General features: G+C 35.7%; 1 protein-coding gene across 1 annotated transcript in view; it reads right to left on the bottom strand.

The window, feature by feature from the left end:
- Window positions 1–19,476, bottom strand: part of DNAH5 (dynein axonemal heavy chain 5) — a 116,477-nt gene that overhangs the window by 42,089 nt on the left and 54,912 nt on the right. The window contains exons 38-51 of the mRNA XM_032117873.1: window positions 18,908–19,102; window positions 18,107–18,241; window positions 17,254–17,361; window positions 16,373–16,526; window positions 14,591–14,737; window positions 12,031–12,272; window positions 8,352–8,528; window positions 7,742–7,946; window positions 7,109–7,251; window positions 6,250–6,384; window positions 4,601–4,723; window positions 3,399–3,612; window positions 2,549–2,772; window positions 371–566 (exon numbers count right to left, since the gene is read on the bottom strand). Of these exons, the coding sequence (XP_031973764.1) occupies window positions 371–566; window positions 2,549–2,772; window positions 3,399–3,612; window positions 4,601–4,723; window positions 6,250–6,384; window positions 7,109–7,251; window positions 7,742–7,946; window positions 8,352–8,528; window positions 12,031–12,272; window positions 14,591–14,737; window positions 16,373–16,526; window positions 17,254–17,361; window positions 18,107–18,241; window positions 18,908–19,102 (2,398 nt within the window). The remainder of the gene's footprint in view (window positions 1–370; window positions 567–2,548; window positions 2,773–3,398; window positions 3,613–4,600; window positions 4,724–6,249; window positions 6,385–7,108; window positions 7,252–7,741; window positions 7,947–8,351; window positions 8,529–12,030; window positions 12,273–14,590; window positions 14,738–16,372; window positions 16,527–17,253; window positions 17,362–18,106; window positions 18,242–18,907; window positions 19,103–19,476) is intronic.

Genomic DNA, 19,476 nt, shown 5'->3' with positions numbered 1-19,476 from the left:
TCACAAGTACTGAATAGCAATGTCAAAACCAGCTGATTAAAAACACCTTTGAATAGGTTGAGGGTCTTGAGATCACTAGCATCACTAACAATTCCTTTGAAGCTAAGATCTAAAAGTTGATGTTTGAGCTATTTCATCTCAAGTCATCATTTGTTTCTCTCAGGGACAAACATATTGTGATTTTGCAACCCAGAGACAAAACGAGGACATCATACTAGTAAACATATTACTAATCTGAGCATAGGACTCTTTGAAATAGATGTCATGTTTTATATATTTAAAAGCTCAGAAATCCACGTCCTGCTGTTAAAATTCCACCATAATGGAAAACACTAAATGCCTTTATATGGACAAATAAAACAAAATTTACCAGTTCTTGCAGGTGCATCCCTTAAGAAGTCAACAAAGAATGCATCTGTTTCATGATTCAGCAAAACTTTTGTATCTTCAAATTCCTCCTCAATGAGTTTTGCCACAGCTGTGTGAAACCAATTAACATCTTCTGAGGTTGTGAAACGATCAGCAATAACACATTTACATTCATGCTTCCACAGCTTTATCAGCACCTACATACAAAAAAAAAAAGTGCTTTTCACAGAATCACAGGAGAATGGGTCAGGTTGGAAGGGACAATAGTCACAAGGTTGTCTGGCCCAACCTCCCTGCTTGAGCAGAATCATCCTAGAGCACATTGCACAGAATTGCACCCAGATGGTTCTTGAATATCTCCAGTGAGGGAGACCCCACAACTTCTCTGGACAATCTGTTCCAGTGCTCCATCACCAGCCCAGTAAAGAAGTTCTTCCTCATGTTCAGGTGGAACTTCCTGTGAATCAGTTCCTGTCTCTTGTCCCATTGCTTGCCACCACCAAGCAGACCCTGGCTCTCTCCTTCTGACATTCTCCCTTCAGATACTTACAGACATTGGTGAGGTCTCCTTTCAGTCTTCTCATCTTGAGACTGAACAGGCCCAGCTCCCTCAGCCTCCGCTCTTAAAAGACGTGCTCCAGTGCCTTAGCCACCTTTGTAGCTTTCTGACAGACAGGCTCCAGGAGCTGTGTGTCTTTCTTGTACTGAGAAACTCATTTGGCTTGCGAAGAAACTATACCAACTTAAAAGCTTTGCCTTTATTTCTTTATTTTGAAATCCCATTAACATTAGAAAAAAAATAATATTTGGGAGTTCTTCAGAAAAGATACCTTGAGCTTCTTATTCTGCCCAATAGCAATTTAAGATTATATTCAATTAACTATGGAAGAAGCCTTAGATTAATCTAGCATTCCAAGCTGAAGTGTACAAAGATTTCATTTCCCCTACCATAAAACCATATCCATACGAGTTAACACGTTTATGCATTGATAAACCAGTTTTCTAACTGGTCATTAAGTAGAAAATGGTGGAAATATAAGCATCATGGCACAAATAATGTCATGTCAAACACAGATGTCACTCCCAATTCTACTGCCAAAGTAGTTAGAATAACAATAAGGAAAAATGTTCAAGTGTTTATATTATTCCTTCTCCAAATTCAATATACCTTTAAAGTCCCTTTAAAGTTTGGTCATAGGATGAAAAAGGAAAACCTGTCAGGCTGTTAATACTAACAGCACTGGTTTTAATCTTATACTATTGCTGTACAGTAATAGAAAAAAATTCCATGTACTCCTTGAGAATCTTTTGTTTCAGCCTACAGCACTTTGTACACATACTATGTCAAGTCTCAGAACTAATATGTAAATTTATATAATAGTATTTTGACCAGTTAGTTTTTACACTTCAAAAGACATTAATTGAGTGTGTGTATACATACATATATAATTATCTAAGTGCTCAATATTTTTAGCTGTGGAAATTAAAATCCTTTCTGAAGTTTAAATTTTAGATGTAGTAGAATTCAGGAGCTTATTCAACAATCAGAGATGAACCTTGTACATGAAGTGAGTATATAACCCAAATAGTTAACAAATTTTCCGTATTTACCATAAACATTGCTTTTCCAGCACCACATGTTTCAGAGCTTAAAACTCTAAATTAGTTTCCTTAAAACAATTAGAAGAGAAATTATGTTTACTGGAAGAAAGATGGATTATGGAAAAAAATATTACTAAACTTGTTACTTCTTCTTCCTTTTAAACCATAAGCCAGAAACCTTTTGTTAGACAGAAATTATGTAGTGACTGAAAGTGTCAAGACAGTAATGGAGAGGAGGAACTATTCAATTTTTTTATCAATATATGAGCATTTTCATTGGGTCAAAGTAAGTTAATTGCTTCTCACTTATTTTCTCACTTCTTTCAAATAAACTAGCATTTTTCAGTAATAGGAAAAGCAGATAGAAGAAAACTGTTGTGACAAAAGAAGTGGAGTTTGTTACTGTTTTGAAACAAAGTTGTCATTTCAGTTGGTACTATAAAAGCTGCACTAAAACACCTTTGCCTCAAAAACCACTAAAGTTGCATTTTTTTAAAGCAAACTCAAATGCCAAGATAGACTCTTCATCCTCTTTCCTGCGCTAATTATAACAAGGCCACTGATGTGCTGCCCTTACCTGTGGTTCATTGATTACTTCTGATGTACTGTTCAGCATTCCTTGCCAAATCCTTGAGAGGTCTCGAAGGTTGAAGACATAATGAAACTTGGCTGGTGTGGGCAACATTTTTAGCTTGGTAATCTGCCACAGTCTGCGCGTCAATGGAACCAATTTGGCTACTGTTTTCTTCACATCATCTGAAAATCCCCGCTCACTACAGTAGTGCCCTTCTCCAATTACACCTGTGGAAAAGAAGATTGCCAAATCAAAGACACGTCAGCACAACACCAAGAGCAACGATCATCTGAAGTTTCTGTTTCTTTTTTTTTTTCAATCCCAAAACCTTTTCCAATTTGTTGAAATGGCTTTCCAGCCTTTATTCAAATGTTGATTCAGCCATTCTTAACACTATTCTGCCACCAGCTCAATGGTTATTTAACTTTTAATTAACTGCCCATTAAAATGTTCTTTTTTCTCCCAAAATAGCTTCCGCTGGCTTTGAATAGCTAACCTCCTGTCTGAAATCAGTATGATCCCATCCTTTGTGAAAGTCTAGTCTTTAGTCATTCATTTTTAGCAGCAGAGGCACCTGAGCAACTGTCCAGCATTGTCACTAAAATTATACCTTCATGTCATTCTTACTAAATCTGAGCATACCGAGAGTTTCAGACATGTGACTGGACCTGAAAAACTTACAGACTGATGATGTTGCAGGTGGGGAGTGATTACTGAAGGAAAATGTGCTGGTAAACAAGTCAGAGGGGAGTTAAGCCTCAGTTTCAACAATAATATGTGTAAATAGAAGGATAAGGAAAAATCAACCACTATTTTCAAAAATGGGATGGATACAAAGGTAATTTCCCTTTACCAAAAATTTTGTCAATGGAAGAATTAGAAGGCAGAGTACAGTTGAACACCGAAAATTGTCTCTTCAGCCTCTGTGGAATGTCATTGCGACCTCCCCCAGGGTGGATCATGGCAGCCAAAAACTGAATGTCCACAATGTTGGTAAATTCACCAGGTTTTTCCAGGTTATACAGTCCTTTCTGTTCCATCAGTTGCCTAAGTATCTCATTAGTGACCTGTAAAATAACCAGGTTTTATATAACAGAATATTATACATACAACTGAATGAAATAAAAAACATATATTTGAAAGACCTAACAAAGAGTATAACATTATTTTGTCCCCTAACCCTCTGTTTATTTGCTGCAGGATAAAAATGCACTGATAGGAATAAGCACATTTGGTAATATCTATGGATAAAAATTGTGGGAGCAGAGGCATACTCTAGTTGAGAACTAATCATTCATACTACAATTTATTCTCACTTGTATGCTGCATGATTTCCATTAGTGTTGGAAAAACTTCTCTCTTTTAGCACAAAATTTCCAGTTTGTTCTAATCAAGCTCAAACTAATGCATCTTTGCATGTTCCAAATATTTAAAAAATATTTAAGTTTCCTATGTAACGGACACAAGCATGGTTTTCAAGCTGAAAACATAGAATTACTTCCATATGAAAGAGTGCAAGATCGTTTTCTTTAGCCATAAATGGATATGCTACATTTCTGTTTGACAAGCTGAAAACACTCCACAGAGTGTACATCCTACAGCTATACTTCTATAGAAATTCTAACATGAGTTTCCAAAGCAATATACTTCAGAACAACCTTGCACATAAAGATTACCTCCATTTTATCTAAAGCAGAGAACATACTTCTTACCTCTCAGGTTTCACAGTATTTTAATTATTGCCCATAATGTCAGTTTGCTATCACAGTTTATGTGCCAAAGAGAACTTATTTTTAATTATAAAATGAATGCTGTTAAAAAACATTATTAAAATTATACAGGCGTGTTTTAAGGAGTACTTAAGCTGCTTCTTGCAGTCAGCATATTTATTCTCAATTAATTCCTGACAAAGTAATGTAGATGGGTTCTTTAAAAAAACTGTTTAAAATTAAAGTACTACATATCAAATTTACCCCCTTCTGAATGATTGAGAAGCCAATTTTACAGTATAGCGAGAAAAGAAAAAAAAACTTTTTTCTGCTTTTACAAACTAACCTGATCTCCCCATTCATTGATTATGGGCATGTTCACATCATCAATGAAGACTGTCATCTTTTTGCCTGCAGGTGGACCGTAAGTTGTGCCCATGCGCTTATCCACATAACTTTCTATTGTACGCTGTTAGAAAGCAATTAGCAGCATAGTTACAAAGAGCACTTCACTTCATACATTATTCAATCACTTAAACATATTGATGGATCTGTTACATAGAATTTTACTAAGTGAGGTTTAGGCAAGGCGTCTGCTGGAGGTAGTTGCACTAGTTCAACTAGAATGTCTGAAATCCCAAGCTACACAGCACTAGGCTGAGGCTGATGTCTACAGTAGAAAAACATGCCTAACAGTTTCATAAATCTGAATAAGTTTCAAACTTTTCTTTCATTTTATTCATTTATCAGCAAAACTGATGATTGCTAGCAATAAAGATTAAATTGAAGATGAAATTCTGGAAGACCTTTCCAGCAGGTATCAGTGTACTTCATAAAAGCATCCATTGATAATTGAACATACATAAATATACTTGATAATTTTGCCCAATAGTAGACTTACCACTACTGTTCTTCTCATCATCTCTCCATTTCTCTGTTCTTCTTAAGGTCCAGTTTTTATTTACTCTATACCAAGTGAAAGCTGACTTAACCATTCATAGTTTATCTTCAGTGTAAACCTAAATATCTGCATTCTTACAGTATGCCTAGGCTCCTGTCTTCTGACACAAGTGGTATCAGTTAGACCAAGATTTTAAGAAGTTAAAGTAATTTTAAAACATGTGTCGCAACAGAATGTTTTGATCTAGATTGTTAACAGAGAATTGACTTAGTCTAGCATATCTATTTCAGATGTCCTGATCATCAGACTGTCATCTATCGTCAATTTAATCTACATATATTTTTATAAAAATACGTTGCTTTTTGTTTATAGCCCAATAAATAGAAGGAAAGATCCTAGGAAATTTAGACCAAAATTACATTACAGTATATTATATAACATGTTAGTAGTTTCTGCTAGGCTATAGAGGCAGATGATAGGTGATTCATCAAGCTTATAGACAGCACTCACAGCCCAGTGCTTTGGCCTGGCATACCAGACTGCATTGAAAATATTTCCCAAATATATTGCCAGGAGGTTAAAGACACTTGAAATAATTCCAATTAGTTTGGTAGAAATTTGGACAGACAATACAGTTCAGAAGTTAAGCATTCTAGTTTTTTGTAGAGCAGCTGCACTGCATGTGCTACTTTTTTAATAAGTAATTGAAATGACTGAAAGCTAAATTGCGGACAGCACACTTTTAATGACAGATTGTTGTGGGTAGCACTTATTTTACCCATAGTGTTTAGTGAAGTCTAACAGATCTTCCCAGTTAGTGAGAACTGATATATTTGAGACAAAACATAACATATGATGAAGAAAATAATATGCATGGTATTGTAGAAGTTCAAGAATAGCTCAATAACTACTGAAAAAGTTGAAAGGAACAATTTATTTACAGAAGTCTTAAATCATGTGTTAGGACACTTGGATCATTTGAACAGGTGCTTTTTTATTGTTCAGAATCACTTCCAGAAGCATCCTCCTGGCAAATTATCAGAACATTTTCTGAATCCAGCCATCTTGTATGAGAAGATTAATCACTACTATACCTGGAAAATTAATGGGGTCGTTGCAGATGAAAAATTCAAACTCTTAGTCATGTGGCTTTCAGGGTTATATTTTGACATAAAACCTTTGACAATAACAGTCTTTGCAGTTCCTTGCTCACCAATTAGTAGGACAGCCTAGACAAAGACAGCGTTGAAATAAAATGAAACACAAGAGCTGTGTGTCTTGGCAAAGGCTCAGCAATCCCATTTATCTTTTAAACAGAAAAGAAACTCGAAAAGTTATGTAAAGTGAATTCTTAACAAGAGACATGTAGAAGTAAAATAGTTAACGTCTCATAGATTTTTGCTGGCCTGTTAAAAATATTTGCAGTTAATGGTCATGACAATCAGCACAATCAAACTAACAAGAGAAGGAGTTAATTACTTGAAAAAGGGTTTAATCATCTAGAGACTCAGTATCTGTAAAATTTCAATTGTTTGTGTGACACAGTTTTGGTGATGAATAGGGTTGCATAACCTAAAACTACATAAATTCTGTAACTGCCCCATGCAGGCAGAGTTCAATCAACAGAGTCTGATATGAGCCTCCTGACCTATGTGCTTCTCCCTCTCTCATCCATACATGAAAATACTGGTGCTGTTCTGACCTGATCTTAGCTGTAATTACAGTTATTTCCACTACAGAAAGAAGGAGTGAGGGGAAGACAAAAAAGTCTGGAAGCAGTGACTATTCAAGAGTTCAAGTATATTTGCATGAATGTGGCTTCTGGAAACACCATTTCATATCTAAAAAAAATTAAGTTCTTCCTTTTCAATAACATATTATTTCACTGCTAATCTAAAACTTCTATCCTGTGTACTGTTGGCACTGCTTTGATATGAAATACAGAAAAAGTACCTTGCCCTGTTTTGCTATGGTTTCAATAAGGAAATCCATTCTCACATTGTCAACGTTAGGCACAAGAATTGAGCCATACTCTGGTGTACCACTACTGGGATATACATACTCTTCAACGTGTGTATTCCAGTGCATCCATGTACCTAATAAGAAAGAAATTAAGTTAATGTTTTAGAAATACAAGGCATCGTTGCTTCCTTTATTGTCAATTGAGTTGACTCATCTGTCTGTGCTTCTGTCTCATGTACAGCAGTCCCTCTCTGTGTATTCAGACTAAAATTTATAGAATCATATAATCATAGTATCCCTCAAGTTGTATCTAAGAGGCTTACTCCTCCTTCCTACGTAAATTATGACAAAGACAAGGATTATCGGGTTTTGTTCACTTGACAATTCATCACCACAAAGTCCATGCAGCTTTTTGTAGCAATATATCCACATTCTGACTTCTCACTGGCAACAGTGAAAAAGTTGAACACATACCACCGGTAAAGTATAGCTGTAAAACAAAGCTTGCTAAAGGACACAAAAGAAGGTAAGCTACAAAATACTTCTGAAGTAATTCTCTAAAAAGAGCACAGTTTAAAAATACATTTTAAATTTTACCCCATATCACCCTGCTGAGTTACTAACCATCAGATGCCACATAATAATCAAACATAGTATCTTCACTGCCTTCTGGGATACAGGGAAGATCAAGCTTTACTGTTGCATGGTTTCGAAGCCAGTATTCCATTTTGCATCTGTCCTCCAGCTCTAGCAATGCTCCTACACTCCACATGAGAGAGAAGATGTACAGCCTTTCCAAGTACTTTGGAGTCAGTTCCCCACCTTGCTCCTGAAGGATTGAGTTAGGTTTTAATTTTCAGCAGCCTGAAAACTCCACTTGATAATCATTAGTTACATCAGGGTAGAAGTCTTCAGTTGTATTTAGAGATGTCTTCAATGATCAGACAGAGTCAATATAAACTGATAACAAATTATCCAAAAATAAAAACAGGAAAACTGCCAATGCATGCTCCATGTGCTTAATGTAAACCAGTACTTAACATCAAGTCCAAATGTGAGATTGTGAGAGAAGTTACGTCCCAGCTATTACTTTCTAAAGAGATAGAATATATTCCTTACTAACCTGCACATCCGTTGACATTTCAAGTCATCAAAGAATCCCTCTCAACAAAACTTTTTACTTAAAATTATCTCCAATACATTAAGTATAGGTAAAAACATTCACGCTACCTACCTTAGGCAGGATAAGGCCCTGAAGCATATTAATGCTCTGCATAATCACAAAGGCTTCCAACATCTCAGTCTTGCAGTGCAGAGACTGAATGCTGAAGTGGTACAAGTCTGGGAATGTTAAAGAATACAGCTGACGTAGAATTTCAGCCTCTTGCAAGGAACATCTTTTCAAAAATCCCTGTTGCAAAGCGCATCAAGAGAACAAATTGAGTTCCAAATGCAAGTCTCAGAAAGTTCAAGTATAGTAATTCAAAAGGTTCAGGAAGCATGCAGTGTTGATTTCTTGGGGAGAGAGTGGGAGTATGGGGATTGGGGTAATTAGCAGAAGGTCAAATTTTACCCAAGTATGCATAATTCCTACTAGATGTTAAAGATTAAGAGAACTGAAGAGAAAAAGCTGTGTTCAACAGTACAAAAATCGTTCTTTTCAAATATTTTTTAATCGCAACAGCTGTGAAAGGTATTCAAAAACTCTGCAAAGAAACTATATAATATGTATTGAACACAAATTTGATTTATTCTGCTCATTATGTCTAATATGGATAGAGGGAAACCCAAAAGATCTGGCAGATGTACAAAACAAGTCAGGCTATCAGGGGGAGGTCTGCTGGTGAGTGTAGCATTTTTATTGTGTATCTCGGTATCTGTAATGGTGGATAAACAAAACCTAAGTAAAACTACCCATTTCTTAAGATCATGGAACAAGATTTATTCTTTGATGCCTTTAATTCAAAGTAATAACATGATTCTTGGAGTTACCTTGAAGTTTTCTCTCATCTGCATGGAAGAATACTTCTCATTTATGTCCCATAAATTTATTTCCTATATAAAAGACAATCACCAGCAAAAACACTTGCAGATTCTTCCCCAAACCTCAGAATAAAATTTGGAACAAACTGAAATAAAATAAATTTGCTTTAAACAGAGGAAGCTTTTCTTTTGTGAGAGTAGTTAAAAATGGAACTGGAGCTCCTGGAGTCTCTAGCTCAAAACTCAACAGGACACAGACCTCTGCAGCCCCCTCTAGACTGACTTGACTAAGGTTGTATTCAACAACATTATCTCTAGAGGCCCCTTCCAAGCTCAACTGTATTGTGCTTCTATGATTTTTTCTACTACCGTAATAATATTTTAAAATTCTTCTTTTACTTCCCAAAGTAAATAAACTTTGGGACTGATTACAAATAGGTATATATATGAAGAACCTTTCTAGAAATGCATAGGTAGAAGAGAAAGTGATAAAAATTAAAAGGCAGATGTACTTAAAACAGATATCCAAAATTCACTGATTGTTCAAAAAATATTAGGGGTAAGTAGAAAAGCTGATGAGATGCTTTTGCTTCGGAGAAGGTTGATGAGTAATGGATCAAATACCTCTGATCACTTTGCAAAATCTGCTTAAGAAGCACATTACACAAGAACAGCAACAGGAAAAGTTTGAGAACTATTTCACTGAACTTGTAAGTTGCATATATCATAATAGTGCATCCCAGTAGGCAGCTATATTTAGTTGTTTGAAAATGGTAAGGATTGAAAATATAAATGTATACAACAACTTCCTGAGTTATCCATATTTTTCTTTAATTATTTTTTAAAGTTCTTCTGAAATATCAACAAATACTATGTTTCATTCAGCATCTGAGAATTAACAAGGTTAACATCTACCCTGACCTGTTGGAATATGTAGAATATTGAATTACAAAATAGATTTAAAGGGACGCATGATGACAAGCCGTCAATATATTTTATTTATGAAGTAAGACCAAACAAACAAACAAACAAAAAAAATCCTATTGGATCAAGTTATAAATAACTATAGGCTGAAATTTTAGAGCCAATTTTTTCAAGGGGGAAAGGAAGGGAAGTTGGAAAGGTTACTTCATTGTGAAATTAACATAATTTGGTTTATGTTATCCAAAATTGAAAAAAAAAAAGGTTTTTCTTTATACTGCTGCTATCACCAAAATATACTAAAATCATAAGGTTATGGATTAAGAAAAACTAGTTTCATACAACACTTGAACACAAATAAATTTAGCCTGCATCTCACTTTAAAGTGAGAAGGTAAATCATGAGTGATAATGCAAAATAAAATGGTTTTTTTTCTGCTGACTTTGCAGCTGAATCTTTAGCACAATTTAAATATCCAAGAAGTGGTTGTCTGCAAACTAAGCAATGCAAGGAGGCAAAGCTGTGAGAGCCTAACATCAGTAGGCCCTATGCAGTGTTGTAAGCACAGAAAGGAACAACACAAGTGGAATCTCAGGGGTGCCACTGTCCTAGATGAATAATTTACACTTACACTTTCCCAAGTATCCATATTTGTTTAAAAAAAATTTTAAGAGTAAAACTTGGCAGTAACATACATAAGGCACTTGTGTTGACTGCATGTATTTGCATTGATAAAACTGAAGTTTTACCAGCCAATTTTTTTAGGAAAGTTGTTAAGCACTTTTTTCATAATAAGAATACAAATATTTTGGACTTGGCAAAGGAACTTATCAAATGAATTAGCAATGATTCTCGAGTGTTGCAGAGGCTTGTGGCTGAACAGACAGTTCCATGTGATTTAATATCATTCTAAAAAGAAAGAGCTTTAAACACTGCTAGAAAAACATCGTATCAGCCCTCTGCAGCAACCCTTAGTTCTTCACAAGCAGCAAACCTCCAACTTTGCAACAAGTAAACAGGACATGGGTGCTTCCAACACGGGCCTGAAGAAAAAAAATCAGAAACCAACTTTTTTTTTTAACTGCTATTGTCTCTATTGTTTTCTTAAAATGGAAGAACACTGGACTTAAGTGCTGAAAGCTTTGTTGAAATATATTACTGTGGAGCATTAGGTAGATTCTTGGTAACTCTCATACTTCATCTTTACCAAGATTTTTGCTACATGAAAAAAAAAGTAGTATGCTCAAGTCTCCGAATTTGTCACTCACTATATTGTTACAAGCATTCTGTCAAGATTAGGATATATTTTTACTGGATCTTGGAAGATGAAAGATGACATAGAAAAAAAAGACTCTATAAATCACTGATATTTCAATATGTTATATGCTGGTTTTTGACTCCAAAACACACCTAAAATATGTTCTGTTTTTCTGAATTATTCATTCCATGCCAGAGAGACAGTAACTACTGCCTGGATCTTCAGGTACTTCGCTTCTAGGAGTGTTAACAGACAACCAAGTAACAACATCAATTTAAAAATTATGTGCTTTGATGCTGCATTGACTTTATTTCTGGTTCTAAATCCCAACTGCAATAAATTTTAAGAAATATCAAGAGGATTTATATTTTCTTGAGGTTTCAAATTCCCCAAATCAACTTGTTTACTCTTTTTTCCTCCTTGGTCTGAAGCTGTACTATGGACTGCCAGGTAGTTAGTATTTTAACAACCGACCTTCAATTGCATAAAATACTTTTAATTACAAATTTTTCCCAAAGCAAAATAGCCGTGTTTTTAAAAGTGTAGTATGTTACCTATGTTCCTTAAAAAATTATTCACTCTTGTATAAACTACCAGAAACATTGCTATTTTAAGTACTGACCTAGAAGTTATACAGAAAAAAAGGTATTTCATAGTAAAAAGCGCAAAAATAGGTCCTAAAGAAACACCAGTGAAGAGCTGAATAAGTAACCAGTAAAACTTTCAATACAGACACACTTAGCTCTTGTACCTCAAGAATAGGACTCCAGCTGAGAACTGATGAACTCATGAACACCATCCCATTTCTTGAAACTGTTGCTGGAGAAGCATTATCAATATTATGAGGCTCAAAGACTATTTTGCAATTTGGCACCATAGGTATCCGATCACCGTTTGCTAGTGTTAGAGTTCTGTTGTCATCCAGGACAGAATTAAGGTTCTCAATCCAAATAGCATCAACTGGACCATCAAGAACTATCCAGATGTGGTCACCTATAATCCAACATAACAGATAAAAAGGCCTATGGATGAAGTGCTAGCTTTTTTCAAGGACCAGTTTCTTATGTCTGCAAACAAATTTTTACCTAATTCTGAGTTTAGGCACAAAGCTATGATCTCAGCTTTTAATACAATTACCAGTTCCATCACTCAGTTTCAATTGGGTACTTCATTTTATCCCCTATTGATAATAATTATCCATTCTTCAGTATATAAAATGCCATCAGCATAAGTCACGTTTTTAATACTCTGGAAGTTTCATGAATCCAGTCTTCAAGACACTAATAAATTAGGTTTATTTCAAGTTACATAAAACAACATAAAGAAGATAACAACTATAGATATATTCAAATTCAAACACCATTTATTTCAAACGAGTTTTATGAATGTAGAGAAGTTAAATGAACACTTGAAAAATCCCTCTTTCAAATACTATGCATTCTTCTCATTTGTTCTGCTCCCAAACTTGATCCAGTTTCCTTTCAAGTTTTTCCATCACTTTCCATTTGGTAACAGAAATGTATTTTAAAGCCTGCCTCTCTTTCCTAGGAGGGCCTGGCTCTGTTCTGCTTGCCTCACTTTCGTACTGAGCAACAGATCCTGGCTGGAAAGAGATCTCATCTCTGCTTCTGGCTGCCCACCCCTTAGGGAGCAGACAGTCCCCCTGTGTATTGCTAGACAGCTCTTTAGTCAGAGATGGTCCATCTGCCTTCAGAATCAGTCCTTATTGTGAAGGCCTAGGTGGCTTGGAGCATTGCTATCATTGAACCAAAGAGATATGAAACAGATTATAAACTTTTTATATGTAGAGGGTTTTTATAGCTACAGTTCAGGCATCTCAAGCATGAGGTGGTCTGGAGTCTGACTCATAAAGAGATATTACAGAACCCTTACAGAGTAAATCTGAGGAAGTCATGTGAATGTGCTAATATATACTTCATCTTGAGGGAAAAGATTAAAAAATCAATAGTTAATGCTATGCTACATTCTCAAGGGTGCTACATTTCTAGATTTGAAACAAGCCTACCAAAACTAAATTGAAAAGTATTTTCTATTTTGAAAGTGTCTGTATTTTTGAAGAGTATTAATTTTAGCATGAAAGTAGTGCAATACGTGTTAGCATTTCATTTTTTCTTTTAAGACATAATGATAAGATCGCATATCAATTTTCAGACAAAAAAGAGAATCCATCTCTCATCAAACTATCAAGGCTACTCTTTTAGTTAATATAGCAGTCTAAGAATATATTTCAGCATAATTTTAGGCAGAATTTGGTTGCCTAAATAGAATTATCTGGTGCCATTTGAGAAGGATTATGCACACTGTAAGTGCAAGGCTAGCTGGTATGACAAAACTGATGAGATTTATTTCCTTTTAATAAGGCTACTGGAGGACAGGTAGAAATCCTGACAGTACCCAAATTTTTTATAGGATAGCAGTACTGGGGGAACTGACTTTTACCTTCTACTTTTCTTCCATACCAGGGCCTAATATTCAAAAGAGAGAATTCAGTAAATGCAGTGAAATAGCGTTTGTTACACTACACAGTTTGAACACAAAGCATTTAGAATAGAGACTGTAAAAGGGACAGAAGTTCTTCCAGCAATTTCCCAATGCTTCCATGTAAAAAAAAAAAAAAAAAATTCCTGCTAGTGTGCTTTATAAAGATGTCCTGAAGCTTGGGGTTTTTTCTTGTATTGCTTTGAATGGAAGTCATTTTCATTATACCTGTATTGGGTGTGGCTGATCTGGAGTTCATTTCCCCACAGCAGCTCTCACAGTGCTGTGCTCTGCACTGGTGGCTGGAAAGGTGTTGATAACACACCAGTGCTTTGGCTACTTCTGAGCAGCTCTGGCACAGCATCGGTGCTGTCTCTTAAAACTCCCCACATCAAGGGGCTGGGGGTGAGGAAGATCCTGGGAGGGGACACAACCAGGCCAGCTGATCCAAATTGACCAAAGGGGTATTCCATACCTTATGACATCAATTCAGACATAAAAGCTAAGGAGGAGGCAGGTGCAGCACTTGTTATTTACAGTGTTTGCCTTCTGGAGCAACTGCTATGTGTGCTGAAGCTCTGCTTCCCAGGAAGTGGCTGGACATTGTTTGCTGATCGGAAGTAGAGAACAAACCTTTCTTTTCTCTTTGCTTGTGCTCACACAAACTTTCGCTTTTACTTTAGTAAACAGCCTTGTCTCAACGTGTGAGTTGTTTTCTGTTTATTTTCTCTCCCCTGTTCAGCTGGGAAAAGAAGTGGTAGTGAAACTTGGTGGGCACCTGGAGTCCAGCCAACTTCAACCCAGCACAATACCTTTCTTGGCTCTTAACGTTTTTCTCCAGAGCGCTGAAAATATTCCATCTGTCCAATCATTTGTTGCCACATCAAGGTGTCCAAACATTTGTGGAGCAGTTATAGCTTTAGGATTCATTCTCATTTCACGATGTGGCTGTCCACAATCTATGAAGGCAGATCACAATTAGTTTTGCATTTCTTTTCAGCTATAAGAGAACTTTGTCAAATTCAAAGTCATGACACCCAAATGTATGCTTTAATATGCATTCACAATTATAAGAACCTGCGTATATACTTGAAAAACTTCTCTTGCTATACAAAATTCATTAATTGGAGACATCATAAAAAGTAGAATGAAGTTCTGGAACTTTCGAAAGTAAAATTCACATCTCATGGCTTCATTTGGAACAGAAGAGCAGCAAGATGACATTTATTCAAGGTTTAGTTTAATATTTTGAAGACTTATAAAAAATAGAGCTTTAAGATCTTTGATTTGGATGCACATTTTTAAAACCCAATGACTAAATACCAGACAGATGATTGATTGGAGGTTTGGGGTTTTTTGCCCTTCTGTGTGCTTGCATACATCTTAGAATAGGTAAAGTATATGATATTGGCATATTCCTGTGAATTCTCTTAGACAGATAAATTCTATCTAGCCATACCATGATCATATAACCTTTATTTCTATCTCATTAGCAACAGCTTAAAAACGGCTGTGCCAGACATCTTTAGAAAACCCAATATTAAACTTAACCAGGAGCCAGTAGCAAGATGTTGAAAGAAAGAGCTGAAAAAATTATTTTAAAATATATTCATTGTAATCATATTTCACTAACATGTAATAGAAGCCTGACAAATCATGTAGTTTAACATTTCATGAGGTTGTGTGAGAAGATCAGCTTTGTAAAAAGTATTGAGGTGGCTTTGTCTTGGTAGTAGTTCACATCTTGGTACTACAAAAAAGGATAGGAAAACACTGCAATGCAACTTTGTTCTTCCTTTTTTTCCTAAAGGGAACATTCATTTCCACTGCAATGTAGAGCTTACAGTGTTTCTTAAGCACAGTACAGTGCTGCATGTATGAGAGGCTTGCTGAACTATTTTTTACAGAAATTACCCATTTCTGGAAAATCATATAAGCAGCCTGTGAAATGGGGTAACACAACCTTACCTCAAATGAGATGTTTTTCTCCCCAGGATATGACCTTTTATTTTAACAAGATCAAACAGATATTTATCAACGCATATTTTTGTTTAGAAATACAGATGACAAAAAAACTACACACAGTCTTCAAGCCTCCAGCCAGGACACAAAATTAACACCCTTGAAGGCTTAATCACTGCCTAAACCAGGAATTTATGGTTATAAAACAAGTTATTTTATATTGCAAAGACCCTGTCTTGTGTATTGTGTTCAAAAATACCAAAGTACTTATGATTCGCAAAAGGTTTCAGCACTACCTCAGCAAAACCCAGGGGATGCTTTAATCACTTGTCTGAGCTGCCTGCCTAGACTGTATTCCTCTTTCTTAATGCTTCCAGAATAAGAACTTCTGATAAAAGTATGATAATATGGAAAAAAGGACATGAAGTATATGGCTTTGAATGTCAGACATTTTTATTTTTAAGCTTTTAAAAGATTCTACTAGAATAATTAGTATCTCAACACAAAAACTCACTCTTCCAGTAATATATTCTCACAGCGAAGCAATTGAGGTTTTCTGAGAAGAAACAATGGGGTTTAAAGTTTACAGTGTAACACTTCAGTAACAGTTTACAATATAAGTACTAGCATACCTGTCATTGCTTTCATTAAGGTGTGAATGCAAGTAGTTTTTCCTGCACCACTAGGTCCTAGTGTCATCAATCCATGCCTTACTCTCTGGGTTTCAAAAAGCTGGATAACTTTCAGTTTCCAAGGAGGATGACAAATAAGGCCAGATTCCTCCACCTAAGAGACAGTGACAGAAAACCAAATTACTATTTTTTTAGAGTGCAAAATATATTTTGATGCCCTTAGGTAGATAGATATACATATATACAAATATAGATTGATAGATTGATATAGATATACCTTCAACAGATTGTTACACTCTTTGTAAAGGCTTTTTGTATAAAAAAAAAACCAACCCTGTTTGAAAAAGAAGATATATTTGGTATTCAAATATGTATTCAGAAAATAAGGTAAACCAGCCTCTATATACATTATAATCTATCTATTAGATCAATAATACATCTATTTTTTTATATATATACACACAAGATATTCTTAAATTTGCCCTATTGAAATGTTACAAACATCTAATGGGAAATTAAATGGAAGAAATCTCTTTGTAGGTAAATCTTTTCTCAAGTTCATATTCCAGTTGTTAAGACTTTAGACAAATATTAAATCCTGGGTCACATGAGGCAAGTTCGTATACACGCATTTTTTCAAACTGGACCCCGGTAACCAGGACTCGAGAAAACCACAGGACACTATAATCCCAATTCTGTGACCTCCTGAAGAATGAGCTTAATAATAATATGTCAGTGGTAAAGATTTATGGAAAAGCTTACTCTTCCACTAAACAGTAAAATATAGTATTGCCAGCTGGATAGACTCCACAACAATAATTTTCTTAGATGTCACATCATGATAGTTATGCCACAGCACCACGGATCACAAGAAACATCACCTGTTTATCAATGGCTGCTTCAAGTTCAGGATAGCCGGCTTTATCAAGCTGAATATCTGGAAACAGATCTTCAATTAGACTCAGAAATAAGGGTTCATCTTCATCAATCTAGTGAAAATCAGGGGAAACAAAAATCCACACAGATTAAAACCTGTTCTATTTATTTTATCATCTTTAAAAAGAACAATCCCTAGGTCCTGAAGACCTAAATAAATGCTTGAGAACATAAGGAACCATCTACAGTAATCCTCTAGGTGTTAAACACTAGAAGGACACAGCAGAAAGAGATCATGTGGCGCTTCTATTAGTCAAAATAAACCACTAACATGAAGACTGAATTTCTTATAGTAGATTTTAGCAATAACATTTAGAAAATTGTCTGGTTTATTTGGTGTAAAAAAAAAAAAAACTAGTTAAGTATCACAGCAACAGAAGAGGTTTGTTAGCTCTTTAGATAGGTGAGATGGTACTCATTACTATGAATAATAGATTCTTTCAAAAGAGTGACTAAATACTTCAGGACAAAGTTTCTAAAGAAGTTGCTGCATAGGCATGTATTTTGTCACTTATTTCCAAAGGTAGCAGGGAAAATATGGAAGAAAATTCTGAACAATTCAAGGTTCAACCCGGGTAGGAAGCCAAGCAACAGACAGCCGCTCGCTCACTCCTTCCTCAGGGGGAGGGGAGTCCACAGGGTACTATGAGAAATTTATCTCTATCCCAGCCAAAATGTTCCACTCAGAGAATGAAACATTTCCAAGCTAGCTTCAGTGTAAAGGTCACATACAATCTTCTAGTGATCACGTAGCTCCAAAGTGCAGTTTAAATTATTCATCAAGCCCTCAGAACTTACTAGTTTAGACAGGTTCATATCTCTCAGCACACGCATGACAATGGTAGATTCAGTATCTGTGGGATTTGCTCTTTTTGCTGCTCCCAGTGTACGCAGCACAGATAATATATTCCGCAAGCCAAAATCATAATGCACCTAGAAGATAGGTAAAGAAAATGTTCCCTAATTTAACAGGGATTAAAACACTCTTGTTTACTATTTAAGATATGGGTGGATATGTGGGAGAAGTGACACATGCTTCAATCCCTCCAAACATCCATCAACTATTCTTTGGCTGTATGACTATGGGTGACTTCACTCTCCCAGTCTGCTACCATCTATTAAAATCTAAGGTGTGACAGAAAAAAAATGTAAACATAAGTCATTGAATCAAGACAGGGCTCCCAAGGACTATTGAGAAATACTTTATGAGTATTATTTTGAATTCTCTGTGGCCCTTGGACACTGAGAAACATCTATACAAGCACAGGCAGCACAAACCAAATGCCTCTCAATACACTCTGTAAGACCAACAAAGGCTATATATAAAGCCTTTATTTGTCTCAGCCATCACCATTCATTAAAGCTAAATCTTAATAATAAGCAGTGTTCTGAATGAAAGCCCATTCTTGCACCGACAGCCTGCAGCAGGAGTTAATCTCCCAGGACAGCAGAGGGGTGCATTACTAAACTACAAGTGTCACTTAGCTTACTTAGTGAATGTGAACACGAACCTCTCCATTTTCCTCACGTGAATATTTTGTGACTTCATATATAGTTTTCCCCTAAAATAATCAGGTTCCATCATATGAATATAATCACCTGCTTTGACAGTTGTTCTTCACACAGCTTATACAGTGTAAAGAATTTCCTTGCCAACACAACATTAGCAATGAAACCACAACTAGCCAATTTAACACGAATTATGATTTGACGATCAGGAACCATCATAGCCACTGAACGGAAATTGATCTTCAAGTTTTCAGGAAGTTCTTGCCGTCCAGCATATCCCGGATTCTGGAGAGGAAAAACAGGTACTGAAGTTGAGTGCACTTTGCAAAAACAGAATAATCAGCAAAGGAATATGCCATTTTGGTAGATAAAAATGATTCATTGGCTTTAAATCACATGTCAAAATGAATTGCCATACAGACTTGCCACCATATCTCTACAGAATTTTAGTCTCTTTTACATCCGTGAGATAAGAAAAATCTCTGTATTTCTAAACCTAAGCATTTCAAATCTGAGTTTGTCTTACAGGTCCTATTTTTACTGGCCACTTCTACCTATATCTCTATGACAATTTTTTTGTAATTGTAGCAAAAAGCATACTTTGGGGGCCAGAAATTGGCATGCAGAAGCAATCTGAAATTGAGATAACTTGTATTTAT

Source organism: Corvus moneduloides, chromosome 1, assembly GCF_009650955.1.
Source record: "Corvus moneduloides isolate bCorMon1 chromosome 1, bCorMon1.pri, whole genome shotgun sequence".
Lineage (NCBI taxonomy): Eukaryota > Metazoa > Chordata > Aves > Passeriformes > Corvidae > Corvus > Corvus moneduloides.
The sequence above is the reverse complement of the archived record's forward strand: the minus strand, read 5'-3'. Positions and strand labels throughout refer to the sequence as shown.